Source organism: Pristis pectinata, chromosome 30, assembly GCF_009764475.1.
Source record: "Pristis pectinata isolate sPriPec2 chromosome 30, sPriPec2.1.pri, whole genome shotgun sequence".
NCBI classification, from domain to species: domain Eukaryota; kingdom Metazoa; phylum Chordata; class Chondrichthyes; order Rhinopristiformes; family Pristidae; genus Pristis; species Pristis pectinata.
In genome coordinates, this window is record NC_067434.1 from 18,105,972 (window position 1) to 18,119,536 (window position 13,565).

General features: G+C 46.8%; 1 protein-coding gene across 2 annotated transcripts in view; it reads right to left on the reverse strand.

Moving 5' to 3' along the window:
- The window catches only part of LOC127584604 (ras-GEF domain-containing family member 1A-like), a 63,468-nt gene extending 50,996 nt beyond the window's left edge, over positions 1 to 12,472 (reverse strand). The window contains exon 1 of one of the 2 annotated variants that reach the window (XM_052041389.1): positions 12,165 to 12,472. Coding sequence is in view for 1 of the 2 variants with exons in the window: in XM_052041386.1 (XP_051897346.1) it covers positions 11,418 to 11,456 (39 nt within the window). In the remaining variant the exon portion in view is untranslated. Of the gene's footprint in view, positions 1 to 11,417; positions 11,525 to 12,164 lie in introns of those variants that run through there. The other variant, XM_052041386.1, reaches the window with a different exon arrangement.
- Between the last annotated feature and the right edge of the window lie 1,093 nt (positions 12,473 to 13,565).

Consider the following 13,565-nt stretch of genomic DNA (forward strand, 5'->3'; position numbering starts at 1 on the left):
AGCAGCCAGCATAATCAAAGACCCCACCCATCCGGGACATTCTCTCTTCTCTCCTCTTCCATCGGGTAGAAGATACAGGTGCCTGAGGGCACGTACCGCCAGACTTCTACCCCACTGTGATAAGACTATTGAACGGTTCCCTTATACGATGAGATGGATTATGACCTCACGATCTACCTTGTTGTGACCTTGCACCTTATTGCACTTCACTCTGTAGCTGTGACACTTTACTCTGTACTGTTACTGTTTTTACCTGTACTACATCAATGCACTTTATACTAACTCAATGTAACTGCACTGTGTAATGAATTGACCTGTACGATCGGTTTGTAAGACAAGCTTTCCACTGAACCTCAGTACAAGTGACAATAATAAACCAATACCAAGTTATTCCTGATACCCCAAGGCCAATACATATCAATTAACATCACTAACATGGATTATCTGGGCATTATTACTTTTGAGGAAGCTTGCTGTCATAGTTTGGTGGCTATGTTTTCCACATTATGTCAGTAGTAATGTTCTAACCTCCAGAATCTTGCCCTGGAGCTAATATAGTACTACCAGAACATTAGCACTGTTCTGTAAACTCTTTTCCTGAGAGTGAAAGCAACAGTCCGTCATGTCTGCGCAGTTCCCCGCTCTACACTCTAACCTGTAGACAACATGTTTACTGCAGTGAGTGTGATGACACACAGTGTCTATCAGTAGGTAATGCTGGAAGCTCATCAATCTGGACCACAGAATCGATGGACACCCAATTCAGGCGCTGACTGAGAGTTCTGTAAAATAGTGACCTTAATTTTGTGTTCCTCCCAACCACATAGACACCATGGCCAAGAAAGTTCACCAGTGACTCCACTTCCTCAGGAGGGTAAAAAAAATTGGCATGAACCCTTTGACCCTCATCAATTTTTATCAATGCACCATCGAAAGCATCCTATCCGGATGCATCACAGCTTGGTATGGCAACTGCTCTGCCCAAGACCGCAAGAAACTGCAGAGAGTTGTGGACACACGGAAACCAGCACATCACGGAAACCAGCCTCCCCTCCATGGACTTTGTCTACACTTCTCGCTGCCTCGATAAAGCAGCCAGCATAATCGAAGACCCCACCCACCCTGGACATTCTCTCTTCTCCCTCCTCCTATCGGGCAGAAGATACAAAAGCCTGAAAACACATACCACCAGGTTCAAGGACAGCTTTGATCCCACTGTTATAAGACTATTGAACAGTCCCCTAGTATGATAAGATGAACTCTTGACCTCACAATCTACCTCATAATGGCCTTGCACCTGATTGTCTGCCGGCACTGCACTCTCTGTAACTGTAACACTTAATTCTGCATTCTTTTATTGTTTTCCTTTGTACAGCCTCAATGCACTGTTGTAATGAAATGATCTGTATGGATGGCATGCAAAACAAAGTTTTTCACTGTACCTTGGTACATGTGACAATAATAAAACAATTTACCAGCTTTGATCCATCGAAACTCTTTAGCTTTGCCCAGCTCAAACCCAACCTAACCCTTCTTTCACTTGTTCTGTTCTTTCCTCAACTTCACAGTCTGGGACAGATCTTTCAGTCACTGCATCCCCACTTACCCCCATGCATCCACTGCCCCCCAGAAATGACCTCCAATGCAAGACCACTCCCATAAGTAGGAACAATAATGTGGAATAACTGACATAGTAAAATGTCCCAAGGGCGATCATAGGACGGATCATCAAAACACTTTTGATACCGAGACACAGAAGGAGATGTTAAGACAGGCAGTGCAAGAGCTCAATAAAAAGATTAAAGAGCGCCTTGAAGGATAGAGAGGGACAGAAATTTAGAGAGGGACTTCCAGAGCTTGGCAGGCCAAGACACCAATGTCAATGGTGGAACAACTAAATTTGGGGTCAAGCAAGAGGCCAGAATTGGTGTGCAGACATCTTTGAGGGTTGTAGGGCCTGAGAAGTTTATGGAGGCAGAAAGGAGGTGAAGCCATGTAGGAATGGAAAACAACTTGAGAGACCGTAACTTCCTCTAAAGCTCCCGCTATGCCCTGTTTCATGTCCCAAAGATGTGCGGGTTGGTAGGTTAATTTGCAGCTGTAAATTGCCCCTGGTGCATTGATGAGTGGTAGAATCTGAGAGGAGCTGATGAGAATGTGTGGGGAATAAGTCAGGGCAGGATTAACGTAAGTGGGTGCTTGACGGTCAGCATGGGTTTGGTGGGTCAAAGGGCCTGTTTACATATGCTATCCCTCTATGACTGTGTGATGTTGATTTTATGCCAGAGTTTACACCTGAATATCCTCCACGTACTGCATTATTGTCTGAAGCAATTCCACCCCTTTTATTGGGACAGGTTGCCATCATGTCACATTCACCTGCTCCTTAACCAGATCATTTTATGAGTAAAGTGACTTTGTCTGTCACGTCATAGAGTCAGAGAGAGATAGGCCATGGACACAGGCCCTTCGGCCCACTGAGTCTGCACTGACTACCAAACACTAATCCTACATTAATCCCATTTATAAAACTGTTGTGAGTCACACGCCCAGCCCAACATCCAACTCACAGGCCACTGCAGAGTTGTCAATGACCACACTTTTCATTTTAAACAATGGTAGTTAACACAGTCACTTAACACAACCACACAAATCGATATGCCACGGGCCATGCTCTGGTGTGGCAAGTACAGCACAAGCAGAAGCTTTGATCAAAATCTTTTTAACTTGTGGAGTGGAAGCTACAAAATACAGGAATCAAAGCTCAGAATATGGGAAGCAGAATTATGGGTTACCAACCCTCTTGAGTTACTGTGGGAATTAACCTCCGGGTTACTGGTCTAAGCAACTCCAGAGGAGAAATAAATCAGGAAAGGAAAACACTGCTTCAAAAACAAAACAAAAACACTTAAAGAAATCTTATTCGTTATACTGCAAAAAAGTGGCTGATTGGATGAGCTACTTAATTTATAAGGCCACATGAAGCCATTCAGCCCATCAGGCCCACAGCAGCATTCCACCTGTCCCACTCCCCCCTTTATTCCGCTGTATCCCTGCAATTTACTCTCTCACACAAATACCCTCTTGGATTCTCTCTGGCATTAATCTACACCAAGGGGCAATTTGCAGTGGCCAATTAACCTACCGGCATGTCTTTGGGATGAGGGAGGAAAATCGAGTGGCCAGTGGAAACCCAGGCAGTCAGAGCAGAGCATGCAAACTCCACAGAGACAGCACCAGAGGTCAGGAACAAACCCGGGTCCCTACAGCTGTGAAGCAGCAGGTCTAACTGTTGCACCGCTGTGCCATCCATCTTGATTGTCAATTGATCATATAATGATAGATCTTCTTTCACCAATCCTCTGTATGGCTGTATGTGCATGGCACTAAACTCCCAATAAGGGCTTAGATGCTTGTACAACCTCAGTTAGTTTGTAATGAGGGGCTGGTTCAGCACAGAATGGCTTGGCCTTCACCTCTCTGTCATATTTGGGTCTTCCTCACATTTGGAGGTGCTGATTCAGGGTTCTGGCTGGAGCCCGTCTTTCTCAGAGAGGAGGGCTGTAATTCAAGCTCACTAATGCATTGCGGTCACAATCTATCACCTATCATTAGTGGAGGAGGGTCAGTTACCCATCCAGCTAGGGTGAAGGGAGGGCAAAACAAGGAAGGTCATGTTCAGCAGCCAGTGGCAGACAGTGCGAGAGTGGGGACAGGAGGTCATCGTATATTTATTCCTTCAGAGGATGTGGGCATCACTGGTAATGCCAGCATTTATTGTCCATCCCTAATTGCTCCTGAACTGAGGGAGCAGTTTAGAGGCAACTGGATCGATGGTATGGAGTCACGTAAAGGCCAGACCAGGTAAGGACGGCAGATTTCTTTCCCTGAAGTACATTACTGAATTACTGAAACAGATGACAGGAATAGATAGAGGAGACAGCTGGTATCTTTTGCTCAGGGTCTGATGCTAAAGGACATACATTTAAGGTAAGTGGGGGGGGGGGGGGTAAGTTCAAAGGAGATGTGTGGGCAAGTTTTTTTTTACACAGAGAGTGGTGGGTGCCAGGAGTGCGCTGCCAGGGGTGGTGGTGGAGGCAAATATGACAGAAGCTTTTGAGAGTCTCTTAGAAAGGCACGTGAATGTGCGGAGAATGGAGGGATATGGACCACCTGCAGGCAGAAGGGATTAGTTTAATTAGGCATCATTAGCTTAATTAGTCCAGCACAACATTGTGGGCTGAAGGGCCTGTTCCTGTGCTGTATTGTTCTATGTTTCAGATGAATTATACAACAATCCAAATGGTTTTGTGCTTACTGTAACTGATTCTAGCACACTCTTAATTTCAGATCTATTTAATTACTTCCTCAGCTAGGAGTCAAACTCAGAAGTCCAGATCTCTGGCCTATACTCCATTAGCTTAACCACTATGTTGTGGCACTTGTGATGTGCTGTTGATACCTCCAGGAATATATCCAACCACAGCCCGCAAGACTAGTTGAACGAGAGCACTTTGGTGCTGGTTACACAAACGGAAAGGTGATAGGATGCTTTTCTTGAGGACTGATGTTTACCTTTGGACTAATTTGCATCGTGGATTTACCACAAGTGTTGGGAAGAGATCTAGTGGGTAGAAAACACCATGCAGTGAAGCTGTATGAATCTCCAGAGTCTCCTGACTTCTGCATCATTGTCGACAGGATTGAAGAAGAAATTTTCAGGACTTTTCCTTAATAGCCCCGATTAAATTAAGGGTGCACCGGTGGGGAAATGAGATGAGCTGGATCGCCCACTGACCCTTCTCGTCCGATGGGAGGTGAGGGGGTAGAGAGGGTGAGAAATTACTCAGTGAGTGCAATGCATGAGTCAGCTCCACTTACAGCTTGCCTTTCTGGGCTCCACGCAGAATCCAGGCGGTCAAGCCATTCTACACTGTTACAATTACATTACAAGCTGTTTGGAATTGCAGCAGGTTGACCGGGTAAACCCTCATTTAAAGTATAATGCCACACATATACAGTCATCCATTGGGTAAATGGAAGGAAATTAAATAACCCATTGCAGCTCAATAGAAGGGATTGGAATAGTTTTCAAAGCTACAAAAATAAAAGATTTTTAAAACAGGATTAATATATCATTTCTGGTATCCTGGACTGTTTGATTTTCAATAGGCAGTCAATTATTGGTGACACTTTAATGTTGCGGCAACATGTCGAGGACTTCACCTTTAACAATAACAACATGCATCATTAATGCCGAGATGATGGAGTTTATGTAGCCTGTACACCATTTTTCTCAGTGCATTTTTAACAGCCAGGATTATTTCTGGTAACAGGTCTTGCTGAGAAGCAATTAGCCTTTTTCTCTCAGCAGCTGCTGCCTCCAACTTATTATTTCCGAATTTTCTTCAAAATTAAATGAAAAGTTTGCTGCAAGCAACAACTTCTCTTCACAGAGCTCCATGAATGCAGCTAAACATTCCAGGACACTACACAGCATGGTCACCAAACAAATATTGACACCAAAATACATCAGGTGATAGTAGAGCAATACCTTGGCCAAAGAGGAGGAACATCTTAAAAGAAGCAGAGAGGTGGATGTTTGGGAGGGAATTCCAGAGCTTTGGAGCTCAGCATCTGAATTCAGGATGATCAGGTGGTCGGGACTGGATGAAAGCATGCATCTCAGAAAGATGTAGGGCTGGAGGAGGTATCAGAGGTAGGGAGGGATAATTTGAGCGAGGAATTTGAAAATCAAGGTTGCCAGTGTTACTGGCAAGGGACTGCTCAACTGGGAGCCAATATCAGTCAGCTGGCACAGGGGTCTTGGGTGAACAGGATCTCTCTTGGTCAGCACAGATGAGTCAGGCTGAAGGGCCTGTTTCTCTGCTGTATGACTATGACGGGGTGGCATGTGTATGATAGGCTGAATGGCCTTCTCGTATTGTGAATTTCTTATACACATACCCCCACCTACACCCCCACACAAACACTCTCCATAAACACACTCACTTACACCCACACACACAAACTATCAAAGGTGGCAGTCAGCTCCATAGAGACCAGGATGATTAACTGCAGAGGGAATCTTATCTCCATTTTCGGCTGGTTAGGAGCAAGAGGAGCTCACATCTGTGAGTGGGAGAAAAGCTCAAAAACAAACCGTGCTGCATTTTGAAAAATGACAAGTCAGAATTCAAGGATTTCAAGACGGATCTACATGAAAATTAGACACTGTGGAGAGGGAGATAACTGGCTTGTGAGCTTGGAAATCTTGATTGCTAATCCAAACTGGTTGCTGCTTGGTGCCGCTATACAGGAATGTTTTGATTGCAAGCCAAGGTCTACTAATACTCCTTCTCTGCATGGAGCCATGGCATCATATCAAAGGCGGATAAATTTAAAGGGATAAACCATCCTATCTTGCACCCACTGTAAACTCAAGCTCATCCAGAACCCATATTCTAACACACTGTTCCATACTGACCTCGCAATGGCTTGGTGTTATAACTCTTATCCTGGTCTTCAAATCCCTCAGTGGCCTTGTTCCTCCCTAGCTCTGCAACTTCTTCTAGCTTAGTAGCCCTTGAGAGCTTTGCCCTTCTCTGCTGACGGCACTTTACTCATCCTTGAACATAATCAACCCACCACTGGGAGTCATCTCTTTATTTTCTAGTATCCCAGGGCACCAGCATTCCCACCCTAACCCTCTCCACTGTCTAACTTCCAGTAACTCCACCCCTTCTTTTTCTTCCCCCAACCCCCCCCCCCATCTCCTTTGTATTCCTGTGGCTCCCTTCCCCTGCCTTGTTGACCTTGCCCATCTCCTCTCCTCCCTTTCCCCATCTATTCCATGGTCCACTGCCCTCTCCTACCGGACTCCTTGTTCTTCTACCTATCACCTCTGAGCTTATTACATCTTCTCCCCCTCTTCCACCTACCTACCTTCCCCCTCTCACCTGGACTCACCTATCCCCTGCCTGCGTGTACTCCTCCCCCTCCCCCCACCTTCTTATTCTGGCTTCTGCCCTCTTCCTTTCCAGTCCTGATGAAGGGTCTCGGCCCGAAACGTCGACTGTTTATTTCCCTCCATGGATGCTGCCTGACTTGCTGAGTTCCTCCAGCACTTTGTGTGTATTGCTCCAGATTCCAGCATCTGCAGAATCTTTTGTGTCTCGGTATCCCCCCTCTCTCTTTCCATGGATGAATCTCCTGGTCATCTGTTGTAATGACTTCCTGTGTGGCTCAGAGTCAAAGCATTGTTTTCCCTGTGGAAAGCCTTGGGATGCTTTCATACACTGAAGAGAGACCCTGGTGGAAAAACACTGAGAATTCCAGAGCTTGAGGCCATGACCTCTGAAGGCAGAAGGAAATTGGGGGACGTACAAGAGACCAGATTTGGAGAGTCAGAGATTTCATGGAAGTTCATGGAGCTGGAGGAGGTTACAGAGCAACCACAAGAAAACCACAGAGTGTGAAGTTACACAATGATGAACCCTTGGTGGATAAACAATTCCTGACACGAGCTTGAGTGGGAGGGATCAACTAACCGTCCCCAACCCCTTAATTCCCACAAAAGACAACAACCAGCATTAATATTTCCCCCTCTCGTGATGCTGTTTCCCCCAAAGAAGACACAGGTAACTTCGACAAACACTGGGCAGCTGGCTCCAACTAGTGATTGGTTAAGCACTGATGGCCTTTATCTTTAATGAAGGGCAAAGTAGTCAGAAAGTCACAATGTGGAGGTCCCTTCTGAAGCCATCTCATCCTGTCAAAATAAAAGGCACTTCCCTTGTACGCTGTCAACAGATGTTGGATCACCCCACCTCATCATGGATTCCCACACTTCCTCTGAGAAGGAGAGCCATTCGGACCACTGAGTCGCTATCGGTTTGTGGAGACATCCCATTCCCCCACTAATTTTCCATGGAACTTATTCTCCCCTCACTCACATCAACTACCCCCACGTTCTACCACTTAACCACATGCTAGGGGCAATTTCCAGCAGCCAATTAACATATCAACCTGCAAATCTTTGGGATGTGGGAGGAAACCGGAGCACCTGGAGGAAACCCAATCCATCACAAGGAGAACGTGCAAACTTCACGTAGAGAGAACCGGCATTCAGGATTGAACCTGGGTCTCTGGAGCTGTGAGGAGGCAGGAACTCTGCAGGACTGGCATGGGTAGGGATCACACCAAGTACAGTATATGCTTACAGCTTCAAAAAATATTGACGATTTCAGGTCTCGCAAGCTATGATCCGATTATGCTGAATTTACTGCATAGTGTCAGAGCATTTGTCGCAACTGATCCATCCTTGCTTTCAACTCTCTCCCGGGGATCTTCCCTCCCTTTCACTATAATCTCCTCCAGCCCTATAATCCTCCAAGATCTCTGTGCTCCTCCAATTCCAGCCTCCTGCTCATCCTCAGGTTTAATTGCTTCATCAGGGGTGATGAAGCAAATGTCTCAGCCCTGGAATTCCTTCCCGAAATCTGCCTCCGCTTCTCTCTCTCTGTAATGTAAAAGCTAACTCTTTGGCTGAACTTTCGGTTATCTTCCATAATACATCTGCATGAAGAACAATGTAATTTTTTTCTTAATAAACTTATGAGAATATTGATTCCTGGGATGTGTTGCGGTTAGTTCTATGAGGAGAGATTAAATAGACCGGTAGTTTAGGTGATTGAAATTTACGCGGATGTTGCCGGGACTTGAGGACCTTAGTTATAGGGAAAGGTTGAATAGGTTGGGACTTTATTCCCTGGAGCACAGGAGAATGAGGGGAGATCTTATAAAATTATGAGGGGTATAGATAGGGTGAAATAGGAGCAGGAGGAGGCCATCCAGCCCGTCAAGCCTGCTCCACCATTCAATAAGATCATGGCTGATCTGGCCGTGGACTCAGGTCCATCGACCTGCCTTTTCCCCATAATCCTTAATTCCCCTATGATGCAAAAATCTATCTATGTCTTATGTACATTTAATGAGGTAAAACCTCATCCAGGCAGCGTTACACATTGTTCCTGCCTCCCTCTGTTGCTCCTGCAGCTTCCTCTCGGATGTTTCAATGCCAAGCTATGTCTGAAATACCAAGCGATGGAAAACACTTCACCCAGAGAACAGTGAGGAGGTGGAAAGAGAGGGAGGCTGGTTACCGGACCTGAGTACGATGGATACTGACCATACCTGTCGGGTTTGGGCTGGGGGGGTTGGGGAAGGGCACGGTGAATAAGACATTCTGATGAAACGTTTGGATGTGGGACTGGGTCATGCTGTGCTGACTCAGCACTTTACTCAGGCAAGGTGGCTTGCTTGCCAGTCTCCTTTGTTCTTGATCAATATTTGCTGTTTCATCCTCAAGCAAATCAATAACATGTTTGAAATGTTATGTTTATGGCAATGATTGGGTTGAGTGCAGAAAATGTTATGTGTCTTCGATCTCAATCAAGGACATGTGGTCGGGTGGCATTTTGATTTCAAAGTCAAGCAGGTCCCTGGTGGGGGTCTGCCCATCGTGGTGAGTCTCCCCACCTCAATACTCTCCGGGGGAAGCGTTTTATGAATTCCCTAACAAAATAAAGAACAAAATGCTGGAAATCTGAATCAAAACAGAGGAAGGCAGAAATACTCAGCAGGTCAGGCAGCATCTGTGGAGAGAGAAACAGATGGAATATCTGAACTATTAACTCTGCTTTTGCCAGCAGTTTGCCAGCAAGTTTGCAATTTGCCGGCAACAACTCTGCTGTTTCCAGCAGTTTCAGATTTCCAGCAATGTGTTCTCCAATGCCATAATGGATATAATAATTTTAAATCAATTACTTTGAATTCAGGTTTTTGTTGACAGCCATTGTGTGCAGAGGGGATGGCAATGATGTGAATGGCTAGCAAAATTGTTTTAACAGGTCCAACAACCTTCAATCCAGGAGCAATTAAAGGAAAATTGTCTGTGAGTGACTTTACGCATCTCTCTCCGCCATGAATAAAGATGCACGGCCAGTCTATGCGACAACAAGGAAATGCACATGATCTCCCAGACAATCCCATTTTCCCCAGGGCAATATTTATCAGATAGAATAGACACCAGACTGTTGAGGAACTGGACACATACTCATGTGTCATAGGGGCTACTGACACAATAAGGGGAGGAAATGCCCTCAAAGCCATCCGTGAGAATTGGAGACAAGAGACTACGGATGCTGGAATCTGGAGCAACAAAGCACTGGAGGAACTCAGCGGGTCGAGCAGTATCTGTGGAGGGAAATGGACAGTTGACGTTTTGGGTCGAGACCCTTCAACTGGATCTTCATGAGAATTGGACGCCCCCTACCCCACCCCAGCAATAACTCAGATGCTCTTTTTCTCTCAATCTCACTGGACCAACAGGGCCTGATTCCTCATCATGAAGTTAATTGAGATTTAACTTTTCACCCCTGTGACATGGGCTCTCTCCCCGATTGCTTCTTCCCCCTCACCACCAAGACTCACAAAGACTTGGACATATCCCTGACACAACTGTGTAGAATCTTGGTCTTCTTACCAAAAAAAACATACACTTGCTGTGGAGGGAGTGCAGTGAAGATTCACCTGACTGGTTCCTGGGATGATCAGTGTGTCGTATAAGGAGTGACTGAGTTGTTTATACCTTCAGACTCCAGGATGCTGAAGAATGAGAGATGACCTCATTGAGACTTACAGAGGGCTCGACAGGGTGGATGTGGAGAAGATATTTCCCCTCGACTTGGGGTCAGCCTACTCCCGCTTCTATTTCTTATATTTTCACACCAGCAGAGCCTACAAAGATCTTCTGCAATACCAACAGAGTCCTGGGACCTCTCCAAGATCAGCAGAGCCCATGATCTGACCAACAGAGTCCCAGGGTCTTTCCCTCCCCCAACACCAGCAGAGATGCAGAATCTCTCCAAGACCAGCAGACTCTCAATTATTCATCACCAAGACCGGCACAGCGGGAAATCTTTCGTCCAAGACCAGCAGTGTTTCAGATATTCAACAACAATACCGGCACACACTGGAATCCTTATCCCAACATCACCAGAGACTGGAATCTTTCCTCAACACCAGCAGAGACCAAAATCTTCCCCCCACCTCCCCCCGAAGACCAGCAGAGGCCTGGAATCATACCCCCTAGGCCAGCAGGGTCCTGGAATCATTCCCCAACACCAGCAGAGTCCTGGAATCATTCCAAGACCAGCAGAGCCCTGGAATCATTCCCGCCAACACCAGCAGAGACTGGAACCTCTCTCCCAAGACCAGCAGAGACCCGAACGCTCTTCACCCCACCAAGACCAGCACATGTCGGGGCACACTTTCCCCGTGGAGACGCAGGCTGCTGATACTGTCCCGTCAAAGCACCACACCCCCAACCAGACAGACAAGAGGAGACCACCTACCTGGGCTGTCGCAGCTCCACCTGACCCCCCAGCTGCCATGACGGGCCAACATGGGATTGCCGCCCATTCATACGAGGACAGTCAGTCACTCTGCACATGCGAGCTGTCTGTCAAATAAAGGGGCAGGGATCACCATGTCCAAAATGGGCCAAATTGGACATCATTCAGACAACCACAAGCAACCCGATGTGGCTCGATCCAGATCCACAATTGCAATGAGAGTTTTATTTTAATAACATTTTGCAGGGAATTGCTCGAATTCCTGGCAGCTCACTCCTCCACTTCCTCCCAGACCCAGAAGGGGATCTCTGGCAAATCCAGAGAGAAGCTGGTCCTCTTACATATGTGTTTGTTTGCTTTGCACAGCTCCCAGGTGCAGGCAACAGGGAAGTTGGACCTTTCCAGCGGGTCTGGGGGAGGGGGAGGAGCAGGAGAGGGGCGGAGGGTCACCCAACATTGGGTGATTGGGAACTGCCAGAGATCGCTGCAATTCTGACGGAAGCACAGTCTGCGGACAGGGTTGTCACAGGATTACATACACACACATATATATATATCTATATATATATATATAGAGAGAGAGAGAGAGAGAGAGAGAGGCACAAAAATAATTAAATAATTGTCTGGGAATAACACAGCAGAAAAAGCAGTTCTGCACAATCAGAAGGGAGACAATTTAAAAAAATAGGGTTCAATAGATGCACAGGGGCAGTTGCAAAGTTTAGAAGATCAGCAGCGAGCTCTCACCTGAAGCAGCGGTTCATGAAGCAGATTCCCTCTGGCAATCCGGTAGATCCAACAATTGCGCACCGCGTCCGGGGGGAAAAAAATTGGACCTCGTGGGTTGCATCAACCGAGAACTTGCTCACACTTTGAGCCTGAGCGTGTGCATTTCACCCGCTCGCCTTTCAACTCCTCACAATCAAGGTGCATTCTTGCACATGCGGGGGGGAGGGGGGGGGCAGAGAGAGAGAGAGAGAGAGAGAAAGCGGATGTAAATAAATGATTCGCGCTCGGCTCAGCACTTGAGCTGCAGGCTGCGAAGGGTTAACTCGCTGACAGCGCGTTGCAGCCCACATGCCGAGCTTTGGCGTGTTGTATTTCCCCGGAAAAAGAAAACACATCGACGGTGCTGCGCAGATTCAGCCTCTTGTACCTGGTTCCTTCGGCTCTTGCTCTCTCTCCGGCTCATAGCGCTCAGCCTGAGAGTCTCCTCCTCATTGCCCTCAGTGACTGCCTGAGAGAGAGAGGCTATCCCTTCTTCCCCATTGATTCCCAACTTGTTTTAAGGTAGCACCTTCAGCTCCCCGTCCGCGGAAGCACCTCTTGCTCAGGCTCGGATATTAACAACTCAAGCATCGCATCCTGGGCATGCTCCTTGCCTTGAATGTGGGGCTTCTCGCTGACTCTAATCAGCTTTTTCTTGCTTACTCAATCCGTCCCACCAAATCCCTTTCTGTATTTTTACTCATTCGCGTTACATTAGCTTTAAAGCTTCCCTCAATCCAAACTTGGGGCCAAGGTTAGGGAGCATCTTCAAATGGTCTCCGATGCCTCCCTGTTTTCCGAACACGAACTTGTGAAAAAAATTCATCGCCTGCCCCTTTCAGAGCTACACAGAAGAGAAACAGGCCCTTCGGCCCAACTCGTCCATGCTGACCAAGTTGCCTAGCAGCCAGTCCCAATTGCCTGCGTTTGGCCCATATCCCCTGAAACCTTTCTTGTCTGTGTCATGGTCCAAATGCCTTTTAAATGTCATAATTGTACCTGCCTCGTTCCATTCAACCACCTGTCATTCAAGACGAACCGATGGAGACGTGTGTATTTATTCCGTAATCCTTCCATGGTGTCAAACAACAGTCCCAGGTCCCACAGCCCACTGAATCCGCACCAACCATCAAGCACATTCACTTTATCCTTGACGTATTCCCGTCAATTTTCCCTAGATTCTACCGCTCATCAACACACTAAGGGCCATCTAGAGTGGCCAATTAACCTACCAACCAGCATGTCTTTGGGTTGTAGGCGTAAACTGGAGCACTTGGAAGAAATCCCTGTGGTCACAGGAACAATTCCGGAGGTCAGGACTGAACCGGGTCATGGGAGCTGTGGGGCAGCATCACTACCAGCTGCACCACCGTGCCACCT